This window comes from Terrapene carolina, unplaced genomic scaffold, assembly GCF_002925995.2.
Source record: "Terrapene carolina triunguis isolate 2854851 unplaced genomic scaffold, T_m_triunguis-2.0 Scaffold183, whole genome shotgun sequence".
NCBI classification, from domain to species: Eukaryota; Metazoa; Chordata; order Testudines; family Emydidae; genus Terrapene; species Terrapene triunguis.
The window spans coordinates 3249541-3267632 of NW_020664534.1; the positions used below are offsets into that span (position 1 = coordinate 3249541).

Below are 18092 nucleotides of genomic sequence, written 5' to 3' on the forward strand. Positions count from 1 at the left end.
GTTAAGAATTACAGATAAATGTGATCCTAAAAGATACACTGTAGGGAGACTTTCAATTGATCTTAAAGGAACCATATGCTACTCTCAAAATGCTACTATTTGCTGACCCAGGGTTAATAAAGGTTTTAAAGAACCTGAAATAATACTTAAAGATATTTTCAAATAAAACTTGTCTTAAAGAGTATTATTTGATCTGAGAGCAGATCATCTCCTTTAATAATATTTTATATTTCAAAGAATTCAAGTGATTGCAGTCAGCCTTTTTCAAGAAGAGATTATATAGTTCTGTACTTAGTCACCTAGAGGGACTAGCATATCAATTTTTGTGTGAAAAATGTTAAGCATGAAATAAGAAAGAAGGAAAACACAGATTCCTGGTAATGACATTTTGTCAGCAATTCATCATTTTCATAGCTTTACGGAGGAAGAAAAAAGTGCTGAACCAAATCCTTAAGTCTTTGGCCTATATTTTCCCACTGAATTTTAGACAGAACTCCTACTTAAACTAATTAATACTCTAAGACAGGTCTTCTGCATAAAGGGACCCTCATTATTCAGCTTTTATTCATTCCTTGCTCTGACCATACTCTTACTGAAGTCATTGACTGCTTGATCAGAATGAGTATTCAGTAGAAACAGAGTAAAGGCTTTAGGGTTTGATGAAACCCTGTGAAAAATAAATGGTAAATTTGGAAATTATAACTAACATGTATGTGGGATCTACTGATTTGTTTTACACATATATTTAAAAAAAACAATAAAAAAATGCATGGCTTTAACATATGTGCCAAATTCCAGTGGTCAATCACATGCTGATTTCTGTTTAATTTCAGCCTTCTCCCTCCATTTGCTTAGAATGGCACAGACCTTTTTCCTTTACATGTCTGCAAGCACCTAGCATGCTGTTAGTATGTCATGAATAATAAAAATAATAAAATATATAGATAAGGGAAATGGCTACTGTATTTTCCTGGCCCACAGATTCTCTCTTGTCCATTGGGAATAAGTATAAACCCTAGTAGTCCTAGAGTGGGCTCCATTAAATAATGGATATATACATGCTGCAGTAATTTAAATTTATGGTGGATTTTCTGACATTTTCCATTCTTAGGGCCAGATTGTGCCACGAAGGCACAGTACTGAGCACTGGGGCAGTGTGAAGCTTCACCAACAAATGGGAGCTTTTCTCAGTGGGGCAGGCAGTTCCATTGGCTTATGTGGTGGGAAGGGATAGGACCATGCTTTGTCCTGCTCTGATTCAAAGTCTGAGAAGTAAAAATCTCAAATTTCTGAACAATAAGGTGGTATTTATATCTTATGACAGGATTCTGGATGCCAGCACCACAGACATGATAGCATTTGATAGAGAGGGGACATGATAACAGTTTTCAAGTACATAAAAGGTTATTACAAGGATGAGAGAGAAAAATTGTTCTTAACCTCCAAGGATAGGACAAGAAGCAATGGGCTTAAATTGCAGCAAGGGAGGTTTAGTTTGGACCTTAGGAAAAACTTTCTAACTGTCAGGGTGGTTAAACACTGGCATAAATTGCCCAGGGAAGTTGTGGAATCTCCATCATTGGGGATTTTTAAGAGAAGGTTGGACAAACACCTGTCAGGGATGGTCTAGATAATACTTAGTCTTGCCTTGGGTGCAGGGGACTGGACTAACTGACCTCTCGAGGTCCCTTACAGTTCTATGATTCTATAAAAAGGCTACCTCATCAGAGGGGGCTCTTACCTTTCAGTAATTTGCTCTTTCAGTTGTAAAATACTCGCTGTATTTATCAGGAGATATTGTGCTTCATTCACAAGAGAAAGCGAGACTGTTGTAGCCTGACCTAAAATCAATACAGCATTATAAAATGATTGTTAGAAACAATGAGTATAATACTGGTAACTTCCCCCACTCCTCGCCCCAATGACTTTACCCATTTTAATTAAAGAAATCATTCATTAAACTTCAGTTGCTAAGGAAAGATTCTATCCTATTAAGTTTAGAAGCACGAATCCTCTCAGACTCATAGGGATGCAATGTATTTTGGAATCGAGATAAAGCTGAGAAGATACCCCCCCCCCATTTTTGTGGAATAATTTTATAATTTTAATCAATATATTTGGATTTTCTAAACGTTCTTCCCAATTTGTTCTATTCAGGAAGGAATTTCAACATAAGGATATTTTCAACATTAATAGATTTTTCATGTTTCTAATTGTCATAACATTTGCAGATGGAAAGGTGATAGGGGTAACATAAAAACTTAGACAGATCTATGAAGTTTCCCCACATGCAAAAAGACGGAGGAATAGCATAGCAGAGTATGACCATATATGTACCCTTTGCTGCCTATTGGGTTTAATATCTCAAGACTTCCCCCACACCACTTCATTGAGGGGATTTTTCACTCAGCATAAAGTATGTGAGCCATGCTAATATTTTAATATGCTGAGCTGGAGTATCTATTTTCTAATAACCATGTCAAATTGATATACCTTTTTCATGTTTCTGATTTGCATTTCCTTTGAAGTCTGAACTCTGCCTGATCAGGCGACACTGGCGACCAAGTAATTCAGAGAACCATTCTGCTATTCTCTCTCCACAGTCATATGTTTGTACTCTATCAAGAAGGGGAAGAGAAGTGATTAGTATTAATTTAAGCAATAATCTGACTGCCAAAACCTTCATTTTCAAAACTAAGGACAGCTGGTGGAGATATTTAATCAGATATCTGTTCTTCCGGTTTCAATCCAGAATGCAGCATCTATTATAACACTAATGAATGAAACAGCTGAGATGTGAAGTACTATTATGCACAAATATATTTCCCAACTTTGCTGGAATTCTGTCAATCTTGACTTCATTATTGATGAGACATAATTCAGTTTTATATAACTTACTGTGGGATAGAAAGTCTGTATAATTATAAAAAATCATGACACTGACTGACACTGTAATCCACGTATGACAAACTAAAAATGACCCTTTTTTGCATCACAGTACTTGCAAATACTTAAAAACATATGGTTAGTAATGCTGTCCTCTCTATGGCCCCAATCCTGTAAATATTTACGTACATGAATAATTTTATGCAAGTATGCAGTCTGACCATGTCTATGAAACCTAGATAGATCTCTAACATGAGTAGTCTCATAATGTGTATAATGTTACTCACATACATGTATGGAGGATTGGGGCCCCGGATTAGAATTTTCCAAACACCTGAACTTTTGAAAGCAACAAAGTCTATCTAGAATTATGCATTTCTTTGCCATCCCACCAGCTGTTACACAAGAGTTACAGAAACCTCATCCTTCTGATGAATCTGGACTAAATGTATTTGTCTAACGATGACATCAAATCCATCGATATCAGTGTTCTCAAGCGTTTTCATAGCACAGACTACATCATAGTACTGCCCTTCCCATTCACTGTCACACAGCTTCCCTGTGGCAACAACAGCAATTGCATACATGGAAAAATAATGTTAGGACAATATTTAATCACAGTCTCTTTTAATGCCATAATATTGATGGAAATATGGAGGAGAGTGAGCACCAAAAGTGAACAGTCAGTTTTCTGTGGACCATTATGTGGAAGCTTCTGTTCTAAATGAATGCAGGACGTCTTCTTCGGTGCGCTGTACACATGCATTTAAAAAGGGGTCAAAACTGGGCAAAAATGTGTAAGGGATAGGTTGATTATTATTATCATTGTTGTTTGTATTACATAGGTGTTATAATAATACAAATAAGAAAATAAAATAATAATAAATAACAGAAAGAAACAATTAGGGGAGCCTTGCAACATTGTGTTGTAAATTGTTCAAATAAAAGGCTTCTTAATCCCAGTATTTTAGCTGAGAAAGATGTTTTAAAGGAGTCTGAACATTTTTGGTTTTGTAACTCAGTGGCACAAGCACAGCTGCCTTTATTCTTGTCCCCTCGAGCCAGACAATAAGAATTTTTTAAATTATACATCAGTTACAGTGTTGCCCACTGCCTCATTCAATCCATGTTCTTAGTACATAAACTAACAGCAATTGAAACAAGATGGCAGCTTCAGAGGTTGCTCCTATCAAATGGTTCCTTTAGTACTAATTCCACTGTGGTATTCTTCAGGGTTGGTGGGCAGATTTTCTCCTTCACCTCGAGTTCTGATAATTAACCATAGAATGGCTTCTGGATTCTCTCTCACAAGCCAAAAAGGCCATGGAGACACCCTGTTAACCATTAGTGCCCTCATGACTATGGGGAGAATTACTGGAAGGAGGAAGGCACTGTGGTTTTGGTCCTGTGATCAGCTTGCTGCTTCTTCTATCTAGAAGGACGGTTTTGAATGCAGATGATTACTTTGTGAAATAAAAAAATAGTTCACCACAGCAAAAGATGCTAAGTTCTGGGGTTGAGTTTGGAGGCAGTTTGTCTTTGTAAAAATTATGCAGGCTCAATTGAGTTACATTGATGTAATGCCAATATAAGTGAGATCAGAAGCAGGACTCAGATCTCTCTTCAGTTGTTGTCTGGAATTTTGAAGAACAAACTGAAAGAAAAGATGTTAGCCAAAACAGGTCAAAATTATTGAACTATCAATATTAATTCTCTTCCTTGTTCTCCCCGTTTTCCACATGCACAATTTGCTTGAATTCTGATTTTACTACAACTTTCAAGCTCTGGCCTAATTATATCCCACTTCCCCACACCCTATAATGGGGTACTTTTTGCTGTTTTCTGTACACATCAAAGTCAGCTGACTGCTTTGATAGAGTTACGTGTCTGTCACAGACCTGTGAAAAAAATTCTCACTATTTGTGAAAACTGTGAAAAATCATGTTAATGAGGGTGAAACATTTGTCATGTTTGCTTGAATATTTCATGTTTTCTGATGTCTTAAGGCAGAGGAATGTGAAGGTAAAAATTGCCTTTCATCTTAGCACACGGCCTGTGACTCATTTCTATCTTCACAAGCACACACGGTTGTTATTTAAACCAGTAAACAGCTATGACATACGTACAGTAAATTCTTGTCATGACTTCTTTCCTGATTCACAGTGAATGCAAGCAATTCCTTCGATTTCCAAACTCATTTGAAAAGGTGCTCATAAGGGCAGTAATAACTTCTGTATCCTCAACAGTCCCAGTGGCAGGGAGAAAGCGGCTAAGGCCAACACGCAGGGCTGCTGCAGTACGGTGGGGTATGGAGAGTTCGTTTACACAAATTCTTTTCCCCGCTCAAACTCCTCCTGCCCACAGAGCAACTAAGAGCCCCTTCCTGATCTTCTGTGCTTTATATGGTCTGTTGGGACTTACATTCTCCTTACTTGGCCCTCTTTTATTAGATAGCTAAAGTATTTTATACCACACAGTGGCTGAGATGAAAAGATACAGCTATATTGTATTATAGTATTTCATCGAAGGTCACTGTGTAGTTTCTGTATTCTGAGTCTGCTTGGTCTCAAATTGCTTTCCCATATTGTCTAAACACTTTCAGAGTGAAGCTCATTGTCTCTTCAAGGTCCCTGTCAAAGTCCTTCTGCTGTAGTTCAGTTCCATTCATTTTGTTCGTGTGTTTATTTTGCTTGAGTATTACTTTACATTTGTCAACATTACATTTCATTTGGCACATGTCAGCCAATTTATAAAGCGGGACCTAATGCTTTCAAATTTTACCTGCTGTGTGCTTTGTGTTCACTACTCATCCCACTATTGTGTCATCAACAAATTTAGCTTCAGTACTTTACAGCTAGTCCCTCCAGATAGGTAATTTATAGACTGAAAAACAAGGACAGCCGAAGTCTGAATATTGATCCCAGTGGGATGCCACTTACATTCCCCCACAAGAAGCTGAATTCACCTTGTTTTGCTTTTTAACCAGTTCTTTGTCTTTTGCTACCATTTATGCTTTCTTGGTTTGTACACAGCTCGTGTAGACATACCCGTGCAAACTCTGCTCAAGTTAGTGCACTAAAAATAGCAGTGTAGCCAGGATAGAATGGGCGGCAGCTCAGCCTAGCAGCCAGAATACATACTGAGGGGGTCTGGGCAGGTATGAGCTCAGGTGGATAGTCTGAGCTGCTGTCTGTGCTACCTTGGCTATGCTGTTATTTTTAGTGCACTAGCTCAAGCAGAACTAGCTCAGGTTCATCTATGCAAGCTGGGAATCACACCTCCCAGCTCAAATGTAGACATACCCAAGGAACTCCTTCTGGTGATTGTTCAATAGATTTGGGCCACATGTTTTCCTCAGCTATATCAGCATAAATCCAGATTAATTCCACTGAAGTTAATTTACACTGGTATAATTGAAAGCAGAATTTGGCTAGGACGGTCTGTACTCATGTAAAGTTTCTATTGATTTCAAGGGTTTCTTCTGAGTTGGAACTATGGCCAATCACTCACCCCAGACCTCCCCATCTGTGGGGAGATGTGGGATGACAACAGTTAGATCATAAGAATGGACACACTGGGTCATACCAATGGTCCATCTAGCCCAGTATCCTGTCTTCCAACAGTGGCCAATGCCAGGTTCTTCAAAGGGAATGAACAGACCAGGCAATCATCGAGTGATCCATCCCCTGTCATCCACTCCCAACTTTGCTGCAGAAATATGGTGCCAATCTCAATGTATGAGATACACAGGGAATAAAGTTACTAAAAGCTGAAATTATATATCAGAAGCAGGAAGCCCTGGTAAGACTGATATTGCAACAATGCACCCAGTGCTAGTGGATGTAGAAAAGAGCCACAAAAATGATTTGAGGAGTAAATGCCTTACAGTGAGAAACTGAAAGAGATCAATCTGTTTAGTTTATAAAAATGTAGATTGAGTGGTGACTTTATTACAGTATGTAAGTACCTTCAGAGAGTACTAAAGGGCTCTTTAATCTAGCAGAGTAAGGCATAACAGGAACCAATGTCTGGAAGCTAAAATCAGATAAATTCAAAGGAGAAATGAAGCACACATTTTTAATAGTGAGGGTGATTAATCACAGGAACACACTACCACGGGAAGGGGTGCATTCTCCATCTTGAAGTCTACAGATCAAGACTGGATGCCTTTCTGGAAGATATGCTTTAGTCAAACACAAGTTATTTGGCTTAATACAGGGTAACTGTATGAAATGCCATGGCTTGCGATATACACAGGACAGACTAGATCTAAATTCCTTACATTCTGTGACTCTCTGAATCTATGGAAGGTCCCAATGAAGCCCATGGGTGCTGTTAGCATTTGCCACCTTTGAAAATCAGGCTACCTTCATTTAGCAGGTTTAGTAGGTCTTTATCTGTAGTTTTTTCATACTGTGCTTATCACCATAACATCTTAGTGCCAAACATACTTGAGTGGGATAGTGTCACAACACTCATGTGCATTGAGGAAACCAAGGCACGAAGACGTTAAAGTGACTTGCCCAAAGCACAAGATGTCCAGCAGAAGTGGAACCAGAACTCAGATCTTCATTCAGAGTCCAGTGACTTTACCACAGGGCCATTTGGCCTCTCTGTTAACCACTGTGAAACAGGTCTTAAGATATGGTCAATTATCATCATTTATTCTTTTTGGATTGCTCAGTAAACTGGGTGCAAGCAAATAATATGCATTTTAATAAGCCTAAATGGAAAGGTATACATCTAGGAATAAAGAATGTAGGCCGTACTTCCGGGATGGGAGACGGTATCCTTGGAAGCAGTGACTCTGAAAAAGATTTGGGGTCATGGTGGATAATCAGCTAAACATGAGCTGCCAGTGCAATGCTGTGGCCAAAAGGGCTAATGCACTCCTTGGATGCATAAAAAGGAGACTGTTGAGTAGGAGCGGAGAGGTTATTTTACCTCTGTATTTGGCACTGGTGTGACCGCTGCTAGAATACTGTGTCCAGTTCTGGTGTCCACATTGAAGAAGGGTGTTGATAAATTGGAGAGGGTTCAGAGAAGAGCCACGAGAATAAATACAGGATTAGAAAACATGGCTTATAGTGACAAACTCAAAGAGCTCAATTTGTTTAGTTTAATGAAGAGAAGGTTAAGGGGTGACCTGATCACAGTTTATAAATACCTACATGGGGGAGAAATTTTTGATAATAGAAACTTTAAGCTATACAAATGTATAACACAATTCAATGGCTGAAAATTGAAGCTAGACAAATTCAGACTGGAAATACGGTGTACATTTTTAACAGTGAGCGTAATTAACCTTTAGAACAATTTACCAAGGGTCATGGTGGATGCTCCATCACTCACAATTTTTAAATCAAGATGGATGTTTTTCTAAAAGATCTGCTCTAGGAATTATTTTGGGGAAGTTCTATGGCCTGTGTTACTCAACAGGTCAGACTGGTTGATTATAATGGCCCCTTCTGGCCTTAGAATCTATGAATGTCTTGGATTTCGTTGCCCTCCTTATTTGTTCAATGGAGCTATTTTTTAACATGCATTTCTTTCTCTCTGTCATTTCCAGTATTACCCTTATTCCGTTTGGCTACCATTCACTCATTCTGCTTTTTCTGTTACCCTTATCTTTTACCTGACAGCCCTAATTGACTCTGTATTCTTGTTTGGTTCCTTCCCTGCTTTGCCATTTCCACTGCAGGCTTTTGTCCCCCTGAGAACATTGAGCAGCCTCTCATGAAAATTTCCCTTTTAATACAGAAAAAAAAAAAAAAAATGCAGCCAATGACATTGAGACAGGCTATGATGGTGTTACTGCAAAAGAAATGCAGAGCAAGCAAGGCAATCGTGGATATTTTAAAAGCAGGATCTATTAGAGATGGGCTAACCTCTGGAAAGATAAGGATGAGTCAACATGAAGGGAAATTGGACCAATGGTTAGAACAAATGACTTTTGGGTGGCTTCCACTAACCAGAAATTTGTTGGGAAAAATATCCTGCCAAAGAAAAGTCCTTTTTTATTACTTTAATTTAGTGGAGGATACTTTCCTAATACAAAAGGTAGAAAAGCAAAAATGTGTGTGTATTATACATGATATAGACATACCTTATGCATTCCATTTAGACTATTCACCAAAGCCAGCATCATGATAAATTAATTAAAACGTAGGAGAAACTGAACTGAATTGGCCATAAACTAACTGAGTCTAGAAACATCAGGCAAACAAACCAAAATGTTAAAATTACGACAGGGCAAAAATCTCCCTGCTGCTGTGGGGTGTGCACTGGGGGGAAAGAGAGGGGAAGGAGCCTCTTCTCTCCTTAACAGCCGTGGGGCAGGATTCCAATCTGGCATGCAAGAGGTTGCCAACTGGGGGAAATGCTAATTACCATCATGGCCCCATCGGAGGGCGGTTAGGTCCCATGGCAATTTATTGCTGTTTTCGGAAGCAAGTGCTAGAGGGGGTTAGAGAAAATAAACTTGTATCAAAGAAAATATCTGAAAAATCTTGGAATTCCTGAAGAGCTCAGGGTCTGAAAGAAGGTTAGTGCGGGTTCAGTCTTTAAAGAGGGAAGTACAGTAATTGTGGTATGTACATATTTGACCTCTTGGCTGGACTTTAGTACTCTGAAAAATATCTGAAAACATATAAAATAACTGTACCAGGGAAAAACTAGGAGAGGAAGCAGAGTGCAGTAAATAATTGTCTGTGAAGCACAAGTTACTCAGGTCACTTTAATCAAATGGCTCCTTGGTGGGTAAGTGAAATGCAGGAGGTAATGAACATGGATGTCAGCAAGTCATTCAGTACAGAGCTACTCAGAAAACTTACTGATGTTGGAGAAATATTTGTTTTATGGATAGTCATACCACATGTTGGATAAACACTTGGCTCACAGATAGGAAACCGAATTATTAATAATAGCAGTGTTATATCTTATTGAAAGACAATGCATCAAACAGTGTACTGCAGAGAGTTGGTGCTAATGTTATTCAACATATTCACTAATAACTTTTCAAAGAAGTATAACTGAATACTGAGCAACATTTGTGGTCAAAGTAAGATTAGGAGTTGTTGTGAATATGGAAAATTTATTTAAAAAAATCAGTTGGGTCTAGAAAATTTGAGACAATGCAATGTGAAACAGGAAAAGTTACTAACATCAGCACAAGTGAGTAATTTAACAGAAACCGAATATCAAGTTGGGGCAGCCACATAGCATGTGAAAGTGTACAGGATACTTGCAGATTTTTCTTATTGATGGTTTTCTGAGGGCAAACCAAAGATCTTTCCTAACTTACTGGCTGCAAAATCTGCTAAACCTGATTTTTATTTATTTTATCGGATCTGCTTTGTGTGCTAAATTTTCCAAACAGGTCTAATCCACTCTGCTGTTTGTTTCATTACACCATTGAGCTTTTTTCCTTTTCTTCTTGTTTTATTTTGTTTACGCTAATATCGTCTGGACTCTCACAAAACCCTTGAAACTGCATTCCAATTATGGTCATCCTGAGCTAGCCCTACAAAAGGTCATCAGCTTAGAACTTTCTAGTGTATCTGTTCTCACTCACCTGTGTGCACAAACTTTGCTCTGACCAATCTGAATTTCTCTTCCAGTGTTTTCTTCTAGAGGCACAGATAAGGGGTCCGTTCCTTTATGGATCAAGAACAAATTATAAGAATTAAGTATTTGTGCAGAATCGTATGTTATGAATAAAGTACATATTCCCTGACTGTTTGGGATCACAGCAGTCACACAAATTCGGATCACTTTTTGACAGTTATATTCTCTACCTGCAGGTGGCTCCAAATGATAATGCAAGAACAAAGGCTTTGGATGACCTTGGCACCCAAACCACATTAACTAATATACAATTTCAGCTTTTAGTAACTTTATTCCCTGTGTATCTCTTACATTGAGATTGGCACAAAATTTCTGCAGCAATCATGGCTGTTGTCGAAAGGACAGGCTTATCATAGCTCTACTATCCCTAGTAAATCAGGATATGAGTATAATCACTCTGAGAGAGAGAGAGAATGGAAATAAACACATTTTAAAAAGAGAAACATGTTCAAAAATGAAATATGTCTCACAAACTACTTAGCTGTGTAAAGATCAGGGGCACATATAATCTTTGAATTTAAACAGTATAATAAAGCTCAATGGGCTGAAAGGAGGACCATGCTGTACTGATTTATGAAACATAAAAAACGTGTACAGCACTGCTCTTTGTTAATTGAAAACAATCATCTTAAATGGCCAACAAAGCATTTTACTATCATGCTGCAGTGAACCCTAATGCTCACCATATACACTTCTACATAAAGCAGAAAAGACTCTGATTTCATGTACACTTGCTTTACATCAATGTACTTTGATTTCACTGAAGTTACTCCTGATTTAGACCAGTGCAAATAAAAGGAGAATCAGTTCCCCTTAATTCTATGATATGACAAAAATGGATTTGTTTGATTTTATTTGGAAGAGTAAGGAAGTTTAACTCAGATTCACCATGCCACAATTCTGTTCTACATACACGATTTCAAAAGAGAAAGGTTTATGGTATTTGTTAACTTCAGTATCATCCCAAACTTGAACTGACTGGTGGTATTGCTTTAGCACAGAACTATAAAGATGATAAGAGAACATAAGAGCTGCCATGCTGGGTCAGACTATGGTCCATCTTGCCCAGTATCCTGTTTCCTGTACCAGTGATTCAGGGGGAGTGTACAGAACAGAGCAATTAGGGAGTGATCTCCCCTCCCCCCAGCTTCCACTGCAGACTTTTGGTAGTCAAAGGTTTAGGGTCACCCCAAGCATGGAGTTGCGTCCTGGACAATCTTGGTTAATAGCCATCGATGGACCTATCCTTCATTAATGTATCTAGTTCTTTTTTGAACCCTGTTATACTTTTGGACATCACAACATCCCATGGCAATAAGTACCACAGGTTTGTTGTGTGAAATGTAATTCCTCTTGTTTGTATTAAACCTGCCGCCTATTAATTAAGATGGGAGAAGAAAAGCTGGACACACTTGGAAAACAAAACATGTAATCAACAAATCAGTTTAACCCAGTTGCAATAATCCAGGTAAAAATTGACAAATATTACTGTCTTGTGAGTGTAACAAACACCCTTGTATGATTATTCCACCCCCATCCCCCATGGAAAAATATCAGTGTCATTCACTTGGAAGAAAAGAAAATGATAAAGGTTTGAACTTTTTTTATTTAACTGTAATCATTTATAAAAACAATTCTTAACAGAGAGCACACATGCAAATTCCTCAGATGGGGGCTCAGGGTTTTATAGGTGATTGATTTTACACATCAGCCAGTATATCATACTGTGATTGAAACATACACATTTTACAGCCATATTTAGGTCAGTTTAACATTGTTAATTATAACTTTATTCCATCGTAAGAAAAAAAAAGCTGGAAGATTGCCAGTTACTTAACTGTAAAAGCTGTCATTCTCCATGGTCATTTGCTTGATAATAAATTTCACAGCTGTGTTCACAGTCTTACTTATAAAGATAAAAAAAAACCCTGCCTTTAAAGCTACTCTTTTGAGTTAGTGGCAAAAATTAGAAGTCTGCTATTTCAACATACTGAAATATAAACTATTCATGTATATTCTCTCTTCAGCATGTGCACGTAATTCCTATTAATGTTACTGGCATTACACATGAGCATCGAAGGGAGAATAAAATCTATAAAGTGTAATTAGTTTCACAATTTTGCTAGTCTCTTTCTACTCCAATATTTTAAAGAGATTTCACAACACTCAAAATTCTTGCTTCTGTGCAATGACAAACTAATTCACAACTTGCAACGGTAGTGCTGACTCTGTTAGCTGAAATGGAAAGAGATAAATTGGCCTTTCACAGCAGCATACACTTGGCCTAATTCTCCTTTCACTTACACCAGTGTAATCAGGAACAAGTCCGGTGCAGTCAATGGAATTGTTCTATATTTATTTATATCAACGGCAACCAGAATTTGGCCGTCTGCATTTAACAGAGGCAAGACAAAAAGGATTCTATTTTCATAACATGCAATAGGTTTTTTGAAATGGAGGATCTGCTCATGCTGTCTTTTAAGTCAATGGAAGCTAGGCCCAGGTATAATAGGCTTTCGCTTCAAAAGGAGCTTACATAAAATTGTATTACTGGTTTATCAAATATAGTTTTAATATGACAAATGTTTATTATAATTTGCATATGAAAAAGCTTTTTGTTGAATATAACGAATGTCAGCCAGAAAACCTGTAGCTTAGGAAAAACGGGAATAACAAAACTTAAAATATAATTCTTAGAAACCACAGATACAATAAGTTCACATAACACAAAACAACCAAGTACAAAATAAACACCACAAATTCCCCTCTTCCACCACTCCTCTCCTCTCTAAAGCTTGAGAGAATAGATGAAGTTTGCAGCATGCTGAAAGGTTAACAGACTGAGCTATATCAGAGAGCAAGTTCCTAAGTCATATGGCGCTAGAGGAGAACACCCTGAGCATCTTTACTTACTACAGCTGTGGCAGTATCGCATAGAGAGAGAGAGGTGGTCTGTCCAGGGCCAGCCCACAACATTTTGGCACCTGAGGCGGGGAGCTCAAATGACGCCCCAATGCCCCCTCGCTTGGGCCAAAACTTTGAAAGGTCTCAATTCTGCCTTCTTCCTGTTCTACTCCTCTCATGGTACTGCTCTGCTACCTACCCCAATAAAGGAGAACTAACAACTTAAAATGACTTGTTCAAAAATTTTAAGTAACACTTAACTTTCAAACACCTGAACAGCAAATGTAACTTTTCTTGTCTGCATAGTAAACCCTGGCATTTTTATCTGTTTGAATAATCAAAGTGGTGCTTTCCATGCCTTCTTGGTTGCAAAGATTTGAACCGCTTCCTGAAGGTCCACAGTCTGGGCCAGCTCATGCTCTATTGAGATGGTTGCAAGGCCGACCAGCCTCTCCTGTGTCATTGTGGAGCGTAGATGAGTTTTTATTAACTTCAGCTCGGAGAAGCTGCGTTCTCCACTGGCAACTGTTACAGGATGTGTTAGAAGTATGCGCAGAGCAACAAAAGCATTTGGAAAGAGAGTGGTCATCTTATTTGTGCACATATATTTCAGAACAGCCTTTGGAGTTGATCCTGCTGAAATGTATCTTGAAAGGGCTTTCAGTTCATCACCTAAATCACTCGCATCAATATCGCACATGTCATCATGTGTCAACACTGTCTCTAGTGCCCTGCATTGCTCGTGTAGGTCTTCTTCAGGTATAGTGAGGAGTTCTGGAATATCATACAACATCCCAAATATACTGCTATGGTCCTTGAACTGCATGAAACATTCTTCAACTGACTGTATTGCACAATCTAGCACCTGGTTACAGAATTCAACTTTGAATTGTTGTTTGGGGTCTCTTATGGGATTATCCCATGCCTCATAATCAAAATGTCTTCTTCTTCGGTGTCTCTTGTATTCTTGAATGGGTGGGAAAATAGCTTCAGTGTGAAGTTCCTCTGCCAACTTCTGTGCACTCTTCAGAATGTTTTGAAATCCCTCATCTGACCAGTAAGACTGTAGGTATGACTTTGCTTTGTCCAGTTGTACCATTGCTCCAGATATATGAAGGTCAACACCTTGGAGTCTCTTGCTTACAACATTTATTTCAAACAGTATGTCATGCCACAACACTAAGCCACACAGAAATTTGAAGCTATGTATGTTTCTGGTGATTCCATTTCTCTCTGCCACTGTTCTCCCACGAACAGTTCCTGTCGCAGCATTATCCTCCATAATGGCAACTATGGCATCATCTATCTTCCCAGTTTGGTGTTTGATAGGCTTTATCGCCTCCACTTGACTTTCCCATTGTGTGGCACTCAGTGGTTTCAGTGTCAGAGAGGATGTTCCCAGATGTTGCTTCAAAAGTTGCCATCGATGAGTTGATGCAGAGAAAAATACATAGATGCTTTGAATTACATTAAAAAATTCAGCAGCCTCACTAGAAGCTGATGCTGCACCACTGACCACCAAGTTCAATGAATGAGAACTGCATGGGACAAAAAAAGCTTGAAAGTGTATTTCTCAGATACGTGTCTGCACTCCTCTGTTCTTTCCTTTCATGTTGGCACCATTATCGTAGCCCTGACCTCTCATGTCAGCTATCGCAATTCCTGTATCTTCCAGCTTTTTAAGAAGCACATTTGTCATACCAACTCCTGTAGTATCATCAATGTCAATAAATTCTAGAAAATGCTCTCTGACAGTCACCATTGCAGGGACATTTTCACTAGGTTCTGTTGTTGTTACAAAATGCACGATTAAAGTCATTTGTTCCGTATGGCTGATGTCAGGTGTGCAGTCCAGAATAACAGAGTAATAGCTTGCGGACTTCAGATCTGCCACAATCTTCTGTTTGACTTTTGTTGCCAGTAACTGTATGATCTCATTTTGAATTGTTTTTCCAAGGTAGTGATGTGTGTACATTTCTTGGGTGGTGACTCTTCTTAGATGCTCCTGGAGTACAGCTTCAAACTCAGTCATCAGCTCCACAATTTTAAGGAAGTTTCCATTGTTTGGCACATACAGCCGATCCGAAGTGCCACGCAGTGCTAGGTTTTGGGTAGCAAGTATTCTCACAATGGCAATGAGCCTTTTCAGAACATTTTGCCAGTAAAGAGACTCTGATGCAATCTTCTCTTGACGCTGATCATCTATGGTGGCCTTTAGCCTTTGGGTATGTCTTCACTACCCGCCGTATCGGCGGGTAGCAATCTATTTATCCGGGATCGATATATCGCGTCTCGTTAAGACGCGATATATCGATCCCCGAACGCGCTCACCGTCGACTCCGGAACTCAACCAGAGCGAGCGGCGGTAGCGCAGTCGACGGGGGAGCCGCGGCCGTTGATCCCGTGCCGTCTGGACCCCAGGTAATTCGATCCAAGATACTTCGTAGCTGAAGTTGCGTATCTTGGATTGATCCCCCCCCCCCCAGTGTAGACCAGCCCTTAGTCTCATCTCAAGCTCTTTCCTCCTATGGAATGCTCTCTGGTGATTTGCTGCCTTCTCATGGCATGCCAGATTTCTAGCCAGATTTTTCCAGTCCTTTGTTCCTGTAGAACCCAATGTAGCTGGAACATTAGACTGGAAGAGTTTGCAACAAAAACAGGATGCAGCATTCTGGGTTTTTGAGTACATAAGCCATGGCCTCTCCACTTTGTCACCATTGGGGATTTTACACCAGTAATGTGTTGGATGGAAACTTCTATTTTCATTGTCTTTGGGGAACATGAAGTGTTTCACTTGCTGTGGCCCATGCAGTACAAGGAAGTCCCTCAGGCTACTGCTCAAGTGGGTCCACAGTCCTGGATCATCTAGACGTAAGGAACTAAACTCAGCAGCAGCTGTTTCTTGCACGTCCACCACACTCTTCTTTGATCTACACTTTTCTTCAGGAATGTGCATGGTTACATCCATTTGAGATGGAGATATGGATGCTGCAGTAGCTGCCAGGTCACCTGCACTCTGACTGGAAGATCAGGCATCTCCTCACCACTCACATCCTCACTGGGACTGGAAGGCTCACCATGAACATTTGTGTCTATGTATCTCAGGAGAGCTCCTTCCTGCTTAGATAGAAAAGCTTCCTTTGCTTTCTTTCTTTTTCTGAATGCTGTCCCAGAGGGGTGTTTTCTTCTTTCACTCATGACTGCTCTTCTGTGCCAGCTATAGTGGCTCTCAACACTCAATTGAAGGGGACAAATAAGCAGGCTGGTAGCAGCGCCTGAGTGAGGGAAGATATCAGTGTCTTAAGGGCCTAACTGGCTCCTACTACTTCAGTCGACTGCCTGTTCTCCTCAAGTGCTGGAAAAAAATCACGAAGAAATAATGCCTAGAGAGAACCAGAGGTGATCGTAGTCAACAAATTAAATATTATCAATTTGAAATATGAAATGACAGCATAAAAGGGTAATGAAGTTTGGGCTGCAGAAAGAAAGGCATCACATCACAGGACAAAGAGCTGACAGTTTCTCTCTGTAAAGATGTGGTGTGCCTATATGAACCTGAAATATGGTATTCAGTTTTACACACCTCATTAGCAACAAAATATTGACAAATTGGAGGGAATTCAGAGAAGAGCAACAGAAATGATTTTGAGCCTGAAGGACTGTCTTACAAGGAAAGATTAAACAAGTCAAATAAGAATAGCTTTACTATGAGATGACTAACTGGGAGATGTAACAATCGTTTATATATCTGAAGGGTGTAAGCACCAGGAAGAGAGAGTAATTATTTAGTATGGTACAATGGAATATAATTCTGAAGTTGAAGTTATGAGGAGGAAAATTAGTCTGGATATCATGAAGGTCTTCTCAATTAGTGTAACTATTCTGGCTTCGAGTCAGGTTCTTATAAGCCCCCATTACTTGGTATCTGACTGCACGTAATCTCTGGAATAATCTCCTAAAGTAAACAGCAGACATCACCACACATTTAGTCATTTAAAACTATTACTAGACTGAAACTATACCATAAATACTAGAAAATAGCATTGCTATTGCAAAGAGGTGGGCTAGATGACCTAATGTATTAAAGACTTAGGGACAGTACCAGATCATTCCATTTTATAAAGAGACATCTCTGTGAACAGGGCAAAGCCAGATAATTTATAGGTGGGTTTTCCAAATTGATTTTCTTTTTGCACACTATCCTATATCCAGTATCTCCCACAAGAATCACCCTGAAAATAGTTCAGTAGTGACACTGCATTACTGCTCACTGTATATTCCATTTACTTAATCATTAACTACTTAGGAGTCTAAAAAAGTGCCTCTCCTTTCTCTTTCAGCATGAATACATCAAAACATGAAAAAAAGTCAATACAAAATAAACAAATAACAAAAGATTAATATCCTCACCCAGGATACCCCTCCATTGTCCAGATGAATAAATGAAAACCACCCCTCCTTCAACCCTATTTATACTCTCTATGCATCCCATTCTTGAAACCCCAGCTAAATGCATAAGCCGTGCTCTGAATAATCACACCTAGGTCCTATACAGCATCTTTCAACAGTAGATCACAAAGCAATTCGCAAAAAAAAAAAAAAAAAAATTACTTAGAAGTATCTTTATCCCCATTTTAGAGATAATCCCCCAAGGCTTCCCCAAGGTAATCCAGAAG

General features: G+C 39.1%; 1 protein-coding gene across 1 annotated transcript in view; it reads right to left on the minus strand.

Moving 5' to 3' along the window:
- MOCOS (molybdenum cofactor sulfurase) overlaps nt 1–18092 on the minus strand; it is a 388002-nt gene that overhangs the window by 21594 nt on the left and 348316 nt on the right. The window contains exons 10-12 of the mRNA XM_026654152.1: nt 10460–10541; nt 2494–2618; nt 1742–1841 (exon numbers count right to left, since the gene is read on the minus strand). Of these exons, the coding sequence (XP_026509937.1) occupies nt 1742–1841; nt 2494–2618; nt 10460–10541 (307 nt within the window). The remainder of the gene's footprint in view (nt 1–1741; nt 1842–2493; nt 2619–10459; nt 10542–18092) is intronic.